The 20,389-nt window shown below is 43.2% G+C and overlaps 1 protein-coding gene across 3 annotated transcripts in view; it reads left to right on the top strand.

Moving 5' to 3' along the window:
• The window catches only part of AFF4 (ALF transcription elongation factor 4), a 235,251-nt gene that overhangs the window by 116,591 nt on the left and 98,271 nt on the right, over window positions 1-20,389 (top strand). For all 3 annotated transcript variants that reach the window (XM_073620658.1, XM_073620659.1, XM_073620657.1), the window contains 2 exons: window positions 8,104-8,862; window positions 19,988-20,032. In XM_073620658.1, coding sequence (XP_073476759.1) covers window positions 8,104-8,862; window positions 19,988-20,032 — 804 coding nt within the window. The remainder of the gene's footprint in view (window positions 1-8,103; window positions 8,863-19,987; window positions 20,033-20,389) is intronic.

Raw genomic sequence — 20,389 nt, forward strand, 5'->3', positions numbered from 1 at the left:
CATAAATCTTGTGTGGAATTTTTTTTACAAATAGGTGTTGGATGGTCTAACATTCTATTCTGGCATACGTTACCACGTGTGTATGTGTGTGTGTGTGTATATATAATATATATATATATATATAGTTCTTGAACAATGTATTTACTGTAAAGTTAGTGATTATAAAGGAAAACATTTTCTATTTTGAAAATAACAAACCTGTTATACTTACCTGCCTCGTGCAATGGTTTTGCACAGAGTAGCCCAGATCCTCTACTTCTGGGGTCCCCTGCTGATGCCCCCCCTCCCCTTACCAGCACCCCCATAGCAAGCCATTTGCAATAGATGCACTCATGTGGACTCAATCCCCAGTCTCATCCCCGATTTGATCCCCTGAAACTCATGTGAGTCTCCCATACCACATTCAAAATGCACTGCAGTTGGCATCAGTGTTAATGATACCCCAAACACAGTAGTATTATGCAGTCTGTTGCTGTGCATTTTTTAAAGTGGTGCATCCATTTCAATTTCACTCTTCATTGAGGATACACACAGCTGTGGAGGTTGCCTGCTGTGTCTTATTACTCTTATATTCAAGCTATTCACCACACTCAGCCTACACTCTTTATGAACTAACGAGGTCTCTAGGGTTACATCACTACACCTATGCCATGCCTGCTCGCCGTTTGGCCCCTGATGGGATCCCATCTGACTTCGCCCCCTCAGCTCCCTGGTGAGGCACCTGCTGTGCCACTATCTTGGAGCCGCACACCTGTAGCCATGGTCAAGCTCAGTGGTACAATGTTACACACATCCACCCCTGAAGAGCGAGCTGGATCTCGCGAAACTAGTCGGGTAGTATGATGTTCGTGTACTATGACTGCTATTACATCCATGTACCAATATTTCTTGTTTATATATATCTTTTTTTGGCAACTGTTGGTGTTATCTATGCATGTAAACAATTTTACTTGAATAAACCATATACTGTATTTACTACTGTTATGTTTACTGGCGGAAACGGTACCCACTTCATTTAAAGTCCCAGGGCGAATCCTTTGTTTTATTATATGTTATAGGGATGGAAGTGTGTTACTGGGGACACCAGACCTTTCTCTTTTTTCTTTATGCATTACTTTTATGTGCAGTTGGTGTGATTTCAGCTCATTAAAATGAATGGGCTGAAATCGCACTGCACCCAGATAGCGTGTGAAAGGCACAGTAATGCACTGTGCATTCCTGTGCAAGATGTAATCTGGCCCGGATACCTTTAATACTTTTGTTTCTTTTCAGTCATGTAAATATGAAATATCACATATAGGTATTTTATAACAACAGCAGGTTATTACCAGTGATGACTGGAGATTTTCTGCAACTTTTTTGTCATTCTGATCCTGATGAGCCTGTTAAACATGAAATCCAAGTTTGTTTTTTTGTTTTTTATGTAACTTTTTTATTACTTTGTATACAAGTACAGAACAAAATAAAAACAAAAACAGTCTACAATGTTCATCCCTACAATGCATCAGCACCAGTAAGCAATGCAGCTCCTAAAGTGTTTGTAACCCTAAAAAAATAAAAAAAAAGTTCATGTTCCCTTATAGCAGATTTCACAGCACAGTGCTTATGCTGTCTAACCTGCTCCTCTCTAAACTATAAAAACCCTGGCTGATCCTGCCACATCCTGTGTCCTCCTCTGTGAGCTGGCCACGATAATCATGGCTGCTGAGCCCTGACTACCGTGGTCCGCTTATGTACCTCTGTCATCCGCAGCTCTTCTCTGTCCTTTTCACCCTCTTCCTCCCTGCCTGTCAGCTCCTGTGTCTGTGTGAGCTGTCTCAGCCCCCCCTCCTGTCGCTATTTGTAGTAAAAAAAAAACTTTACAAAATGTCCTGGCAGCCCCTCTCATTTATCCGGCGATAACTCCCTGTGTAAGTGTTTAAATAGATGCCTCTAAATACCGTATTTATCGGCGTATAACACGCACCCCAAGTTTAGGTGGGAAGTTTAAGGAAAAAACTTACATTAAAATGCCCATCAATGCAGCCTTATCTGTCCATCTGCAGCCTTTTCAGTGTCAGTGCAGCCTTGCCCCAGTGCAGCCTTGCCCCAGTGCAGTCTTGTCAGTGCAGTCTTGTCAGTGCAGTCTTGTCAGTGCAGCTTTGTCATTGCAGCCTTGTCAGTGCAGCTTTGCCCCAGTGCAGCCTTGTCAGTGCAGCTTTGCCCCAGTACAGGTGCAGCCTTGTCAGTGCAGCTTTGCCCCAGTGCAGGTGCAGCCTTGTCAGTGCAGCTTTGCCCCAGTGCAGGTGCAGCCTTGCCCCAGTGCAGCTTTGTTAGTGCAGGTTTGCCCCAGTCCAGCCATGTCAGTGCAGCTTTGTGCACTCGGTATAGATTTAAATATGGCGCCGAGACTTCAGGGAGCCGAGATACACATATCCGAGTGTTCTCGGCTTTTTTCGGCGCCGCCGTCACGCCCAGTCCCGCCCCTGGACCTGTGTTATGTCCATCATAGGGCGGGACTGGGCGTGACTGTGAGCGGCGCCGAAAAAAGCCGAGAACACTCGGGTATGTGTATCTCAGCTCTTGTCGGAGCTGAGATACACATACCCGAGTGTTCTCGGCTTTTTTCGGCGCCGCTCACAGTCACGCCCAGTCCCGCCCTATGATGGACATAACACAGGTCCAGGGGCGGGACTGGGCGTGACGGCGGCGCCGAAAAAAGCCGAGAACACTCGGATATGTGTATCTCGGCTCCCTGAAGTCTCGGCGCCATATTTAAATCTACCCACGGCTGTGTATGTCGGCGGCAACCGCGGCAATTGCCGCGATCGCTCCGATGACACAGAAATCGGCGGGGATCGGCATATAACACGCACCCACGATTTTCCCCTGATTTTCAGGGGAAAAAAGTGCGTGTTATATGCCGATAAATACGGTACCTTTTTTCAGTTGTCTTTAGGCCGGTCACGTAACTGCTGTTCGCTCTGCTACTACAATCCAGGGCTACAGTGAGAGGGGCTGAGTGGGCAGCATGGCGGACACATGACCTCCCGATTATCGTCAGAGGGAGATCTCTGCCCCTCCCACTGAAGCCCTGGATCGTAGTAGCAGGGCGGCCGGGAGTCACGTGACCAGCTTAAAGATAACTGAAAAAAAAAAAAAGTTTTTTAGAGGCATCTGTTTAAGCACTTACACAGGGCGTTATCACTGGATAAAGGAGAGGGGCTGCCAGTGAAAGGGTTTTTTTATGGCAACAACCACTTTAAGTACATGCACGTAACCTTTCAAGGAGACAACACAGTATTTTATAGACGGCAAGTAAATGTGCATGTTAACACTGAGGCTTTTTTTTAGCTGGGATCTATATACACCTTGTGGGGCATTTATCAAGCAAATTAGCAAGCTGCAGTTTGCAAAGCAAGCAAAGTCCTTTCTTGTATTAGGAGAGGTATGGACTCCAGAGAGAGAGATATCATTTTGCCCCTGTACAAATCATTAGTAAAACCTCATCCTGAATATGCAGTTCAGTTTTGGGCACTAGTTCTCAAAAAGGATATCGGGGAACTGGAGAAAGTGCAGAGAAGGGCAACCAAATTGATGAGAGGCATGGAGGAGCTCAGCTATGAGAAAAGATTGGAGGAACTGAATTTATTTTCTCTCAAGAAGGGTATGATCAACATGTATAATAAATACATAAGTGCTCCATATATTGAACTTTGTGTTGAGTTATTCGCTTTGAGGTCAGCACAGAGGACAAGGGAGGCACTCTTTACATCTGGAGGAAAAGAGATTTAATCTCCAAATACGGAAAGGTTTCTTTACAGTAAGCGATGTGAAAATGTGGAATAGACTCTCTTTAATATCTGGTTCTGGCCAGCTCAGTAGTTTGCTTTAAAAAAGGCCTGGATTCTTTCCTAAATACACATAATATAACTGGATACTAACATTTATAGGTATAGCTGATCCTGGGAATACCGGATTGCCTCTCGGGCGATCTGGAAGGAATTTTTTTCCCCTGTTGGAGCAAATTGAGTCATGCTTTGCTGGGGGTTTTTTTTGCCTTACTCTGGATCAATTATGGGTATAGGATTGTATAATATTTTTTTTTTTTTTTTTTTTTTTATAGGTTGAACTAGATGGACTTGTGTGTTTTTTCAACCTAACTATGTAACAATATGAAATCCAAGTTTTAATTTAAATTGTAATCATTATGTCTCCTTTTAATATACACCACACAGCTGATGGAGTCTAGAGTGATTAGACCTCCACCTCCCACACCTACTTCTGTCTGCCCAGCCTGAACTTAAATGTATTAGTTTGAGGGTCCACATGCACATAGAGCATTTGTGGATTACACATCTTGCGAGTTCAGATGAACTTGCATGATTTCAAACTGGCAATGCAGTCCAACTTCAGTGGCGATTTTACAGACATCTGTGCAGGTTCATGTACAGATGTCTATTCAAATCCCCCCCCCCGAAGTTGCCAAAAGTAGTACATGTACTACTTTTGCAAATCGGTGCGGCGCTGCACCGATTCAGACGGTGCCATTGCCAGCAATAGCCACCAATTTGACATGTCAAATCGCATGCAAAATCGGCTCAATGTGAACATGGGCTAAAAACGCAAACCCGAAATTTTTTTTTTTTTTCTTTTCTACCTCTAAATGCCGAGCTTAAACTATTTATCTAAACGTCCTGATGTGCATGGACACATAGGATAAAATTGAGCTGCTTCTACAGGCAAAACTGTAGAAGCAGCGATTTTTAAGCCAGTGTGCATGGAGCCTAAAAGTTCAGACACGTGGAGCTAATGCTGGCCGTTCTCAGAAGAAAACCCATCATTCTCTGGATATACACAGCTTTGTATGTGTTTTTGTAAAATCGGACTATACAAATAACAGAATGCATTGAATGAATTTCAAACATTCTACAATATTGTAAAATGTCATTAAGAAAAATCCTCTGTATTTTCCATTTACAGTAAAAAAAATAAAAAAAAAATTGCAGTGATGTGCTGTAGAAAACAAACCATTGCTTTTGTGTTACCTACGTTTTTTATTTTATGTTTTTTTTTTGTTTATTTTAAAACTAAACTCCAGTAAGCCTAATTTTATAAGATGTTATATGACGCATGTAAAAGTCTACCTAAATTTGCAGCTTTATTGTGTATCCACATCAGCGTTGTCCATCACTAAACTTAGAAATGCACGCATCAGTGTCTCTCCTAACCCCTTTTCACACTGAGAGGCATTTGAAAACTTCCCATAAAAGGCTGTGTGCTTTTTCAAGCGTTAGCGGTGTGCTTTTTTTTTTGAAGGTCACGTGACTCAAGAGAGCCATTTTGAGGCGCTTCCCATTCATTTCAATGGAGTGGGGCACGTTTGAGGCGCTTTTTTTAGCGCTGAAAACATTCTCCAAAGAAGCTGCTTGCAGGAGTTTTTTCACCGCCCCGCTATTGGCTATTGCACTGCCCCAGTGTGAAAGCATTCATTGATTTTTAATTGTAATAGCTTTTCGGGCATTTTTTTTTTTTTTTTTTTGAAAGGGGTCTTAGGCTTTGTTTAGACTTGCAGTTGGGGGCAAAATGTGCTTTTGAACTGTATGCTTGCCGCCAACTAAACGCTCTTGCTCCACTTAAAGTACAACTTTTTCAAAGCTTTGACTAGAGTATAGACGGATTAGACCCTCTGTCAGTTTTTATTGTATGTGTCCCTTTAGGAAGATTCTCCATCTCAGTTTGTCTTGTTTACCGTTATCGTTGAAAGTAAAAGAAAATGCCAAATTTTAGGTTGTCCCCAGAAAAGTAATAGAGGAGAAATCTTCCAATGGGGAAACTAGTTCTGCTGACCTGGGGGTCCCCAAGGGATTCCCTTAATTTGCAGGGATGCTTCCAAGCTCTATCCAAAATGGAAGAAAAAGTTTTGCCTATAGTTCTACTTAAAGCTCCAATAGGCAGTGAATGGGTGTGTTTACATGCCAGCGTTGCTTCGCGCCTGTGACAAAGTTCAACTGACATGTAGTTGCCGCCCTCCAAACGCTACACATTCAAGTAAATGGGGAAGCGCCACAAACATACTGCAAAGCGGCGTGTTTGTTAGCAAAAATGGGTTTAAAACAGGCGGTGAGGGTGGGTCTCATCGCTTCCTCACCACCTGTCAGTAACCTCTGGAGCGGGATACGAAAGTAGATTGGGCTTCAGGGGCAAAGGAAATTTTAGATGCATGTCTAAGTCTACCCTTAGTGCATTTTTGAGGAAGATACTCTAATGGGCAAAATATTCTAACGAGCAGACTGAGCAGCTTGAGGGTGTTCCTTCCAGACAGCAGTTTACTTTTCATAGTGAAGTATGTGATCTAACAGGCATTTCGAAAGAACTTGTTGCTTTCTAATATAATGCATATTTCTAAAAGCCTGCAGTTGCAGGAAGGGGGGGGGGTGTTTTTGTAGTTTTCAGAGAGAAATGGATGGTACGGATACACTGAGCCCAGGCACCTGTGTGTGGATCTTGCAATCAGATTGGGTGTTCCTCGTTGTGTGCACTGCCCCTCTCATATTTCAAAGATACCTGGAAAAAATGTAACTGAGTTGGCACAAGCAGCTGAACTGTTGCCCGACAAGATTTCTGATAGGCTCAATAGGTATTTTTGCACTAAACACATTCAATGGTATAATTACAGACAAAAAGGCTGCAAAGGTAATTGTTAAGCCTCACGCGCACTGAGCGTTTGCCCAACTCTTCTAAACGCCTTTCTCCTGGCAGGAGAAAAACAGCGTCAAAAACGCTCTGAATGTATTTCTAAGCACTTGGTGTGCCTAAGGGCCCTTTCACACGGACGTGTCCGGGCTCCACTTTGCTCAGCAGGGGATCGATCCCCGCTGAGCAGGCAGATGACAGGTCCATCTCTGCACACTGTGCAGGAACGGACCTGTCAGAGCGCCGCTCTACTCTATGGGGGATCGGATGAAGACGGACCGTAGAGTCTGTTTTCATCCTATCCGCCAGACGCCTGGAAAAGTAGGGTTTCCATCCGTCACACTTTAACGGATCGGAGTGGGTCGGATGTCAGCGGACATGTCACCGCTGACATCCGTCGCTCCATAGACCTGTATGGAGTGTCCGTTCAGGTCCGCCTAAAAAACTGACAGGCGGACGGTCGGCCCGTGTGAAAGGGGCCTAAGTGCATTTAATTGCGTTTATATATGTCAGGCGGTTTTGTTTTTGTTTTGTAAACAAAGTTGGCAGTGATTGCTTTCATGTTTCTACCTTAACCTGTATGTCCTTGAAACACTGTAATAGTTGTGGCCTGCATCTACAGGCTTTGAGCTTATATTGATGATTAAATGCAGCTTCCGGCCTATATTTGAGATCGGTTTGAGACACAGATTCAGAGTGCATTGCAGGTGCATTTTGACCTGTAGTTGACCACCTCCCAACCTGTATTTGATCTCTTTTCAAGCTGTATTCATTCTTTTTATATTGACTTGTGTTCGAACAGAAGTGACTTATGACATAAGCAAAAGCCTGTCAACACAGACCCTTGGAGTGCTTACTAGTTACCCAGTGATGTCACAATGTTGGTGTAGACCAGCTGAAGTTGTGTTTGTGGCAATGTGTTACTAGCTGTCAGTAGGAAAAGCCCAGCTGATACTTTAAATAAGTGTCCCTCTCCATGTTCAGATTGCACCATCTTTTATCCAGTTTTACTGCTCCACGCGTACTGGTTCTCCCTATGAACAATTTATTATTAATACTCAAAAAATAATACTCGAATTACAGTATATTAGATAATACTGTGACATTGGTTGTTATTTTCAGCTGCTGGACCTGTCTGTTTAGAAAGGAGCTGCTACTTTTTGTTTTGCCCATTGAACTTCCTGTGTTGATTATTGGACACAGGCAGTAGGCTTCTGTCTTTGACAGAGGAAAGTTTGTACTCGGCAGCATACCCAACCTTATTGCCATTTGCTGTGTCTGTATGGCATGCTTTAGTTTCAACATTCTAAAGTGTGGTTTTTTTTTTTTTGTTCTAATTTAAAGTATATATCCTTTTTTGTATTGTTAATGTCTTAGTTAATCTTAAATGTATAAACTGTTTTTTGTTTTTTTTTCCCTAAATTTTAGACAGCCAAGGAAGATAAATTATCCAACCGTATCCAGAGCATGCTGGGAAACTACGATGAGATGAAAGAAATGATAAGTGACCGACCTTTGCCGATTGAGATTCCCAAGCACACTGTTCCTCCCCCACCCTCAGATGATAAATCTGGACAGGGTTTCTTTCCAGATCAGAGACTTAGTAACTCACACCAGAGCAGTAAATGGACTCCTGTAGGCCCTGCACCAGGCACCTCTCAGTCCCAGAAACGATCCTCATCTAGTTCCCAGGGAGGACACAGCAGGAGTAGTGGTGGCAGCAGCAGCAGTCAAAGGCACGACAGGGAGTCTTACAGCAGCAGCCGTAAAAAAGGGCAACATGGATCAGATCACTCTAAATCTCGTTCCATCAGTCCGGCCAAACAGTCTGCATTAAGTTCTAGCCATTCACGTTCTCATGGGAATGATCACCATAGCAAGGATCGGCCACGCTCTAAATCTCCAAGGGACCCTGATGCTAACTGGGATTCTCCTTCTCGAGCACCTTCATTTTCAAGCGGGCAGCATCCCACCCAGGCTTTCCCCCCATCGTTAATGTCAAAGTCTAGCTCAATGCTGCAGAAACCTACGGCTTATGTACGTCCCATGGATGGGCCAGAGTCTATGGAACCAAAACTGTCTTCTGAACACTACAGCAGCCAGTCTCAAAGCAACAGTATGAGTGAACTAAAATCAAACAGCAAAGCACATTTAACAAAGTTGAAGATACCTTCCCAGCCTCTAGATGTAAGTTACTTAAAAAAAAATAACTTAAGTTTGTGTTCAGTCTGCTCTTTTCCTGTCCTATTTATTCTTGTGTTTTTTAAAGCCCACCTTCAGACCCTGACAGTCACAGGACATGCACGGTCTTCTTCTTCCTAAGAGAGAGTGGCTCTGACTTAATGATGTCAGCGACCCTTCTTCATCATTACATTGAGTGCATGGTGTCGTGGTGACCTCCTTCAGTGGATAAGTCCTTGATGCCCTACACTTCCACCCAGGTTCATTTAACCCTGGTAGAGAGCTGGGATTAGGGTTGTCAATAGACTTTTTTTTCCAATACCTACACAGGCATGCCTTGTTAAAACCAAACATTCATGTATATGTTAGGATTGTTTATGAAAAAAGTTGTTTGGTGTTTAAGATATGCTCCCGCATCCAGCTACCATCTACACCTCCAATTTAAAAAAAAAAAGCTGCCACACTCTAAAACGGGGGTTGGTGAGCCATCGATCACAGGGAGCCAACATGTAGATCGTGACCACGGTTCTGGCTCCCCCCAGCCAACGCCGCTCTCCTGTTAACTGCAGAGAGGAGTGCGGGAGGCAGTATAGTGCTGTATGCGGGGAAGGGGGCTGCTCAGTAATTGGTTGCCAAGGCGGTCCTAGCAACCAATCACCAGCTTGTTATGATCCCCAACAGCTCCCGCCTGCCGCTCAGCACTTTGCTGTCTACTGATCTCTGCTCTGTTGTACACACGCTGACAGGTAGGAAGTGCTACCTACACAGCGCTGTGTGCATGGGGGGGGGGGGTGAAGGGGACAAGGCAGACACTGTTGGATGGGGGAGAGCAGACACCACAGTGGCGCAGTAAGGATTGTGATGAGAAAGCAACAGAGCACACTGCTTTGGGGGACAAGGAGGCAGGGGACGCTGCTTTCAGGGGGCGGAGGACTCTGGGGGGGGGGGGGGGGGGCAGGACATTGCTATGGGGGGTATAGGGGACACTACAGTGGTGGTGAAGGGGGGCAGATGACACTACTGGGGGGGGAGGGGGCAGAGGACACTACAGTGGAGGGGGGGGGTGAAGGGGGCAGAAGATGCTGTTTTTTTGGGGGTGGTGTGTGCAGGACACTACTGGGGGGGGGGGGGGGTTACAGGACACTACTGTGGTGGGAGGGGGCAGAGGACACTACAGTGGGGGTGATGTGCAGGGGGCTCAGGACACTATAGTGGGGGGGGGGTGAAGGGGGCAGAGGACACTGTTTTTAGGGGTTGTGGAGGTGGAGTTTAGGACACTACTGGGGGGAAGGGGGCAGAGGACACTGCTTGGTGGGGGGGTACAGGACACTACTGTGGCAAGATGGGGCAGAGGACACCACTACAGTGGGGGGGGGGGGGGGGGGTGATGTGAAGGGGCAGAGGACACTGCTGTGGGGGGGGGGGGGGGTACAGGGCACTACTTTGGAGGGAGGGGGGCAGGGGACACTGCTATGGGGAGCAGAGGACACTATAGTGCGTTTTGCCGCGTTTGTGTTTAGAAGCGTTTGAAAAAAAAATATTATTTTAAAAATAGCCAAAAATGAAAAACGCTTGTAAACGAAATGCAGCTAAACGTGAGTTACCGCGTTTAGCTGCATTTAGAAGTGCTTGGCGCTTGAAATGCCTCTAAACTCATTTTTTTCCAAAAAAGACCTCTAAACTCAACTGCCTAGAAACGACTAAAAACGACCCTGTGTACATGTTCAGGAGCAGTTGAAAAAAATGCCCAACTGCCCCTGAACATCCGTTTAGCAGCAGCAGTGTACATAAGGCCTTACCATATGGCATGCCCTAAAATGTAGTTTGTATATTAGAGTTAAGTGGTCTGTAGGTTGTAAATCCCCTCCCCCACTCAAATCCTCCCTCCTAGCACAAATTCTGTTCCCTTCCCACCTCCAAATCCTCCCATCACCAAACCTCTCATTGAACCACATCCCTCTCATCACATAACTGGGTTTGCTTACCTCCCATTGCCCACCTTTTTTGCTACCAAGTTAAAGGGTTACTAAACCCACAACAGTAAAATCAGTCTGTATCTGCAGTAAAGCATGCTTGTTATACTCACTATGGAACCTAAGTGGTTAATCCTCCGCATTGTGTAAAAAGGCTTTTTGATCCTCTCCTCCCACTGTCCCCAATATATTTCCTGATAATACAGAGCCAGGGGACAGGCTGCACATGCTTAGTATGGTGTGTATTGCTAGTTTTTTTTTTTTTTTTTTATTTCTTGGGAGTGTGCATGTGATCAGCACAGGGCCAATCAGCACTGTCCAGATAGAGGGTCAGGGGTCCTGCATCCTGATAGGAAAGTCAGTGCAGAATGAAAACTCCTCCTACAAGCTTTAACCAGACACTCATAGAAGTCACAAGACTGCTATATACTGCTGATGTGAAAAAGTATTTAGCAGTTTCTATTTACTAAAATAATTGCATTTCCATGTTCTGTGTACTGTGGGAGACCAGATATAGTGAATGCAGGGCCCTGGGTTTAGTAACACTTTAAGTGGAGGTCATCATGCACTGTACGATCTAATCTGATGGCGCTCCTGTAACTTCTGTGTACACAGAGGTGGAAGAGAGCACCGCCCGCACCTCCTCCCCGCTGCTATGTGTACACTAGCCAGTAAAACAGCTGTGAGGGCCGCTCGACCTGTCCTTAGCAACCATTGACGTCATTGGTTGGTAGGACGCGGGCCCCCACAGCTTTCTGTTTTGCCGGTAAGAGAACCCATAGCAGTGGGGAGGAGGAGAGAGCCCCGTGAGGAGGTTCCCTAAGCCATCCCTAAAACAAAAGACTTCTGGATGACAGGATATGATGGTGCCTTTCCAGATTTGGAAATTGCCCATTCCATACACACTAATGCATATCCTTATACCATTAGATATGTAGGCCTTTGATTGCTGATAACAAGCTAAAAGGTCCCTTTTCTCTTTTGTCTGGAGGATGCTGCGCCCATGGTTGTCAAAAATCATTTTAAATTTCGTTTTGTCTGACCACAGAACAGTTTTCCACTTTACAACAGACTATTTTAAATGAGGTTTGGCCCAGAGTTGTAGATGGTAGTTGAATGAGGGAGCATATCTTCAACACCGAACAACTGTTTTCACAAAAAAAAACAATTGAGACATTGCTGGCTACCTTGTGAAAGTATTAGTTACCTGGCTGTCAAACATATCTATTGGTTTTGAGGCATTCAATAGTACAGGAGCAGGATACATTTTCAAGACAAGTGTTTTGAATTAATTTACTGTTTAATTATTTAATTTACTTTCAGTGAAAAGTAATTGAAGCCAGGTACAGTCATATAAATAACATTTATCTTAGGTCAGGTTTCCTTTACAAGTGTAAATATTGTAGAGAAGTGTTTACTTATAAGGTCCATGTTCCAAACGGGAGATAAGAGATACTGGGTCTAGCTCATATGGGTGTATTTGCTGGTCTGCTTTCACACTGAAGCGTTGGGGGCGTCGGCGGTAAAGCGCCGCTATTTTTAGCGGGGCACTTTTAACCCCGCTAGCGGACGAAAAGGGGTTAAAACCACCCGCAAAGCGCTGTTGCAGCAGCGCTTTGCCGACGGTTCGGCGGCGCTGCCAATTGATTTCAATAGGCAGGGGCACTTTAGGAGCGGTGTCCTACAGTGCTGCAAAGATGCTGCTTGCAGGACTTTTTTACCATCCTGCAAACGCACCGCTCCAGTGTAAAAGCACTCGGGCTTTCACACTGGAGAGACAGAAGATGCTCTTTGCAGGCGTTATGCGGGCGCTATTTTTAGCGCTATAGCCCCTCAGTGTGAAAACAGCATTAGGGCTACATCACGTTTTCTGCGTTTCTTTGATGCATTCTGGTGATTTTTTTTTTTTTCACTTTTTTCTTCATCTCAATTCAAAACTTGTGCGTTCCAGTGTGTTTTTGATTTGTTTGCGTTTTGGCGCATTCCAAATGCGTTCCATACAGAAAGCTACTTTTGTTGACTGCACTGATGTGAACTAGGGCCAATGAAATACATGGAAGACACTGCATGTGTTTTGATGCAGCTTAAAAACTCACTGGACTTCATCTTTTGTGAATCAACCCTTACTAGAACCTGTTTTAGCTGGGTGCATGTGCTTGATTCGGATAAGCTCTTGTGAGAGCTGCACCAACCCTGCAGTTGACATTTGGTTTTCTGTAACAGTCAGGTGGCAGAGTAGTACTGTGTTTTTTTTTGTTGTTTTGTTTTTTTATCAAGTGGTGCATATAGATTTATCTTTTAAACTGGTTAATTCCTAGACATGTCTTCCCTAAAACACAGATGGGACAGTCACTCTGTCATAGGTGACCTATGCCCATAATTCCCCAGTAGATCTGGGGACATTTACTGTTGCCTTCAGAATGAACCAGTGCCTGTAATATGCAACCTGGGATCCATATTGTTATACTGTGGCCTCTGTTGTGGTTGGTGATCTGTTCCAACTGATGCACTTTAACAGGAATACCACTAGACTGGCTGAGTGCATGCTCACCTTTCTGCATCCCACTGACAAGCAGTTAGAGTCCCTCCTTAAATCACTGGTTGAATTAATAGTTCCTACCCTCTGTTCCATTTTGGCAGTGACTTTAATTTGTCAAACCGTCAGAATGGGTGAATTCCATTCTGGAGCCTTGTGCTGCAGTTAGGATGGCTTGTTACAAGCATCTGAGACGTTTTCCCTGCATGGGACTGATGTCTGTATACATACTCCTTGAATGCTGTTGATGCATATAAGGAGTATCTGACTTTCTTAACCTTTGAGGGACATTGTATCTTCAGGCCTGATCTTCACACTGAGAGTTGTCAACTCTTTTCATAATCGATTAATCGGCCAGCCGATTAGTTGGCCTGAATACAAAATGCATTATTTGTTTACATATCAGGAAATACAGTGAAGCACATATACAGCACAGTACACCATCAATACATGTCATTATTCACAGTGCAGCACACATACAGCTTATACACAATAAATACATACATACATACATACACATACACAACACCATCCATTCATGTCAGTAAGTGCTTAAGAACTTGTGAATGTGAGAGGAGCAATGCCTCATGGGACATGTAGTCCTGGGCAGGAAGTGAGTGGTTCTCAGCTTTTAGTACTACTTTAATGTAAAAATATCCCTTCCACCCTTCGTATAGCTTCATTTCTGTCTCCTAGTTAAAATGCCCATATATCCTACTTCTCTGTGTATTTGTGTGTGTGTATGTGTATCTATCTATCTATATGTATATGTGTGTGTATGTATGTATGTATGTGTGTATATATATATATATATATATATATATATATATATATGTGTGTGTGTGTGTTTGGGATGCAATTCGCAGCAAGATCGTGTGTGAAAAAACACACAGCAAAAAGCACTGCAGAAATGGATTAAAAGCAAACTGCATAGGTGTGAGCCGAGCCTTATGCTGGCCATATACATATCGATTTTCGGATAAGATCCGAATGGAGATATCCATTACAAAAAATCTTTGTACTTTCGTTGAATTAAAGAATGTTTGAAAATTTCTCTTACTTTTAACATTCAGTTTTAAAAAGATTGTAATTTCTGAAGGAAAATCCCATCTGTCTGAATATTTCTTTGACCAAGAAGTTTAGTATTCTGCTCCTTCGAATTTTCACGTCACTGTGGTTGAAAACTAACGTCAATTTGACCCCACTAATGATAACAAACGTTCTTATTTTGAACATTGTTTTTTGTATGGCTGCATAAGGGACAGCAGGCGCAGGGAGCTTTTATCAAGCCACCTGCCTATGACAAGAGAGTCTGTCATACATAATATATTACATTTCTATCTGAAAATCCACAAAACAGTCTTGAATATTTTTTTTCTTTCAATAAAAAATTTGATCTGAGTCTGATATTTACCAGATTCAACCTCTAATAGTATATACAGTATATCTCCTCTAATGGTATATACAGTATCTCTTTTGTCTGTTAGTCCTCATGCACACGGACGTTTTTACAGCTGCTTTTTTGAGCTTTTTTTGCAGCTTAAAAAGGCCTGTCTATGTTAGTCTATGGCTTCATGCCCACCTAGGCGTTTTTGAGCTGCAAGTGGCATAGGCGTTTTTAAGCTGTAAAAAAAAACCCAGGACCAGTGGGTTCTGAAAGACGTTTTTCAGCTGTAAAAACGCTCAAAAACATCATTCACCAACGTTTAACGTTTTGATCCATTGAAAAAAAAAAATTTGGGAAAAAAAAAAAAAAAACGCTAAAAAACGCTAACGCGGAAAAACGCTAAACACCGCTATTGCAAAAATGCTGAAAAAAGCTAAAAAAAATCACTGCAAAGATACTGGCGTTTTCATAACGTTATTTTAACAGCCTGTGTGCATGAGGGCTAATTCTCAGAGTGGATTAGAGATTTTGCTCCCTAACCATATAGCTGGTTATTTAAATTTACTAATGCATATAGATATTTAAAAATAAATTGCCCTTTTTTTTTTTAACTTTACATATTAACTAAACTATACACCACAATTTTTTAATTTTTTTTTTTTAAGGTTCTTATCTGATTAATCTAAACAATAATCGGCCAACTAATCGATTATGGAAATAATCGTTTGTTGCAGCCCTAATGTACTCACAGACCTTCAGAGCCTGACCTCCCATTTATGCTGTATGGATTGAAGCCAGAGATACGCTAAAAACAAACACCTTCTCTAAGATGGTTTATCCCCACTTCTGCAAGGAAGGGTCTGATTGTGCATCCAGATGGGTCCTAGGGTTGTTTGTCTCTTCAACATTTAGTTCACAGGCTGTCCCCTTCTTTATTTGCTCCCTACTTTTTCCTACACTGCAACTTTCTCTGTCCTCCTGGGTTCCTCCCACTTCTCAGGACTCCATGCCCCTGTTCAAATGGGGACTGGGTTTTGGAGCGGTACCCTATTCAGACAGTTGCCGCTGGATTTTTTTGGACTCAGGCAGTCAGCACACTTAAGGGCTTAAAAACTGCAAGAATCAGACAGATAGGGCTTTGCAGATGGCCATCATTGGTAGCTACCTATCACCGGTGAGGCTGTTCAACTTAAACCCTCACTAAAAAGGTCTAGGTTTTTTTACAGAAGATCCCAAAACTTTATTGTAGTAATCCACAGATAAAAACATCATCACAGCCCCACAAAGGCAGGCACAAACACTGACGCGTTTCATGCTATAGATCGCTTAGTCCTAACAGAGCACACTTGATGGTTCTGCTCTATATGTAGCCTAATCACACTATTATGTGCAGCTAAACACAATTAGAGGCTAGTGTTCACATAATCTTCTAGACCATCACTTTAGTGTTTTTTTTTTTTTTTTGTTTGTTTCAATATTTTTATTGAGGTTTTACAAACATTCAAACCTACATAGTTACATAGTAGGTGCGGTTGAAAAAAGACACAAGTCCAACCTATGTGTGTGATTATGTGTCAGTATTACATTGTGTATCCCTGTATGTTGCGGTCATTCAGGTGATTATCTAATAGTTTCTTGAAGCTATCAGTGCTCCCCGCTGAGACCACCGCCTGTGGAAGGGAATTCCACATCGTTGCCGCTCTTACAGTAAAGAACCCTCTACGTAGTTTAAGGTTAAACCTCTTTTCTTCTAATTGTAATGAGTGGCCACGAGTCTTATTAAACTCTCTTCTGCAAAAAAGTTTTATCCCGATTGTGGGGTCACCAGTACAGTATTTGTAAATTGAAATCATATCCCCTCTCAAGTGTCTCTTCTCCAGAGAGAATAAGTTCAGTGCTTGCAACCTTTCCTCATAACTAAGATCCTCCAGACCCTTTATTAGCTTTGTTGCCCTTCTTTTTACTCGCTCCATTTCCAGTACATCCTTCCTGAGGACTGGTGCCCAGAACTGGACAGCACACTCCAGGTGCGGCCGAACCAGAGCCTTGTAGAGCGGGAGAATTATCGTTTTATCTCTTGCGTTGATCCTCCTTTTAATGCATGCCAATATTCTGTTTGCTTTATTAGCAGCAGCTTGGCATTGCATGCCATTGCTGAGCCTATCATCTACTAGGACCCCCAGGTCCTTTTCCATCCTAGATTCCCCCAGAAGTTCTCCCCCCAGTGTATAGATTGCATTCATATTTTTGCCACCCAAATGCATTATTTTACATTTTTCTACATTGAACCTCATTTGCCATGTAGTCGCCCACCCCATTAATTTGTTCAGGTCTTTTTGCAAGGTTTCCACATCCTGCGGAGAAGTTATTGCCCTGCTTAGCTTAGTATCGTCTGCAAATACAGAGATTGAACTGTTTATCCCATCCTCCAGGTCGTTTATAAACAAATTAAATAGGATTGGTCCCAGTACAGAACCCTGGGGAACCCCACTACCCACCCCTGACCATTCTGAGTACTCCCCATTTATCACCACCCTCTGAACTCGCCCTTGTAGCCAGTTTTCAATCCATGTACTCACCCTATGGTCTATGTCAACGGACCTTATTTTGTACAGTAAACGTTTATGGGGAACTGTGTCAAATGCTTTTGCAAAATCCAGATACACCACATCTACGGGCCTTCCTTTATCTAGATGGCAACTCACCTCCTCATAGAAGGTTAATAGATTGGTTTGGCAAGAACGATTCTTCATGAATCCATGCTGATTACTGCTAATGATATCGTTCTTATTACTAAAATCTTGTATATAGTCCCTTATCATCCCCTCCAAGAGTTTACATACTATTGATGTTGAGTAAATGTGATGGTAACAAAGGTACCGTGGAAATAGTCAGAGTTAACCCACTTCCCGTCATCGGGGATGTGTAGAGTGTTGGATGAACCCCCTCTTTGAATGTTCTTTTCTCTCTGGTTCTCGGTCCTTCGGTTTCTTGAACACCATTGGACATCACCTTGGTGTTGCAACGCCTTTCTATCTCTAGGATGGAGTGGGAGTCTTCAATTATAGGACAAGTACTTTGGTCCCTGTGTCAGACTGAAGGCCTCATTTGCACTCGTTTTAACTCCAGCTATGGCAAAAATCTTTTGGATTGCTGCAGCTGGATTTGTAGGTAATTGAAGACACTCAGCCCATACAGAGCAGCATCAGGCTGACAGCAGTCGCAGCTGTCTATTGGTGTTCAGATGTATTCACATATGGCGTTACCTGTGTTTAGGGACAGAAGATCACCCCTGGACACAAACAGCTTGTGTGTATCTAAAACGCCTGCAAACAGCTGCGACCACTGTTGGCCTGTCATTGCTTTGTACAGGCTGAGCAGTTGCAACTATCCTCATCTGCCTGTTAATGCAGCTGCAAGAAATTTGCTGGATTCTTGCTGCAGCTAAAGGTAAATGCCATTTGAAAAAGTCCTAAGAGTAATACTCTTCTCTGCACTGTCTCCCCTAAATACAGTGCATTGGAATCTGGCTCTCTTCAGCCAGTTTTCTCTACACCAAAAAGAGATGTTTGCTCCTCATCTCCAGTGTTGCAGGCGGAAATCTGCATTGGAGGATTCTGTGCCGTCCTGGACTTCAGCAGGTAGAATACAGTGGATTCCTGATGTAGGTGCCCCCTGTTGGAGATAAGTTAAATCCAGATAAATTGGTGGAACCGACGTACGTGGCTATAGGTCCTCCCTCTCTGGCTGACCTGCAGCTTTTTGAAGAAGGTTCCCTAGATGCCTTGCCTTGTTCTGCCCTTAATAGGGTGAATGATCTAAGCAGTGAGGCTAGGTTTCCTATTCCTGGCTCCATGGCTTTAGATGTTCACTGGACCAGGATGGGCTAGGGGCTTAATAGATTCATGTTAGCTGCTCAGCAGGTCATGTAGAGTCCTTTTGTCAAGCCCCTGAGACACCTCTGGGTGTTTTAAAATGGATGTTTTTTTTATCCTCCTTTTGGTCTGGTGCCCTCTTTTCACCAGTCTGGGGTTTAGAGGTATACTTTCCATCCCTGCCTACCCTTGTGGGCTAGTCATGCTGGATCGTACCCTTCAGTCCTCTACTACTCTTTTGGGGGCTACTGCGCTGCGATTCCCTCATCTATCATCCTACGGAGTAGAAGTGCAGGGTTGGGCCTTCTCATGTAAACTGACTGGTCTTTTTTTGAGAACCTGGTTTTGTTAAAATTGCCCTTTGAGAACTATTCTTCAGGGGATTTGTCCCAGTATTTTTTTTTTTTTTTTTCCGTTGACCACTTCATGATGTGGGTCTGTGTCTTAATCGGGTGATTATGTTGTTCCACTTGTTTTGATGGTTTTTTTTCCCTCTGTCTTACTGGTTCAGGCTCAGTGTCCCTTCAACTTGAGTCCTTCGCTACTGCAGTGATCTTCTCTGTACTGATGTTGAGCATCAGGATGATCCTCTGTGGCCTTCCTTTGGTCATTGGCCACTTTATTCTTGCACATGGGCTTACCTCATCTGTTTGAGATTTGGGCATTTGTCCTTCAGATGATTGTGAACTGCAGAGACAATCCCCAGTCTCTCCTTGTGGGCCTGCTTGTCTGTGGCTTCCCACCACTCAGGAGCTCTTGCCTTTGATACTGCTTCTCCAGAAGGTTGAGAAGTGGGGTTATATAGGGCTGGGCTGGCTAACAATTTATCTGTTTGCCAATGTCCGAACCTCCTGCATGTGACAGTATAACCTGACTGTGTCTGAATTACAATGTTCCTCTATGGACTCCAAGCAAAAGACTTTACGGTAAGTACAAAAATATTATTTCTCCTTTTGACCAGTGTATTTAGAGAGGCAGTATCAAACTTGGAAGCTTAAAATGTATATCAGGGGCCTATTTTTATCCTTTACTCCTGCTGGTAAAGGACATGCATGTTTGTTGCTCCTTTAAAGTGCCTCCTGGCTCTTAGATTGCATCTACCAACTCCTGCATTCTAGAGTGATTAGTCATTTGCCACTTATAGCACATTATGGAAAATGTTATTGTTGTGTGGAGCATTGTAAGTTTGAAGTATGTTGCTTCAGCCCTTGTCCTAGCCTGGTAACTACTGCAGCTGAACCACTGTAGCATTAAATCTAATATAAACATTATTTCCTTTTATTTTGTGATAACATATGTTTGCGCTATGTGTTCTACAACCCTGAATAGGTAATATTATGGATATTTCTCTGTTACACAGGCTTCTGCTTCCGGTGATGTAAGCTGTGTGGATGAAATTCTTAAAGTAAGTATTTTTGTAGGTTTTGTCAAAACGTATAAACTGTATCTTTGAAATAAAAGGTTATGCCATTTCACATGTGTAAGTAATACTGAAAAAAAAGTACAGCGTTAATTATGTGATGTAAATTATATCAAACTCGATATATAAATGAACATAAACATACAGTGCATCTGGAAAGTATTCACAACGCTTCACTTTTTCCACATTATGTTACAGTGGAAAACAATGGATTACATTAATTATTTTCCTCAATTCTACAAGCAATACCCCATAATGACAACGTTAAAGAAGTTTGCTATCTTTGCAAAGTTATTAAAAATAAAAAAAAAAATTAAAAATCACATGTACATAAGTATTCGC

Source organism: Aquarana catesbeiana, linkage group LG03, assembly GCF_042186555.1.
Source record: "Aquarana catesbeiana isolate 2022-GZ linkage group LG03, ASM4218655v1, whole genome shotgun sequence".
Classification (NCBI taxonomy): Eukaryota; Metazoa; Chordata; class Amphibia; order Anura; family Ranidae; genus Aquarana; species Aquarana catesbeiana.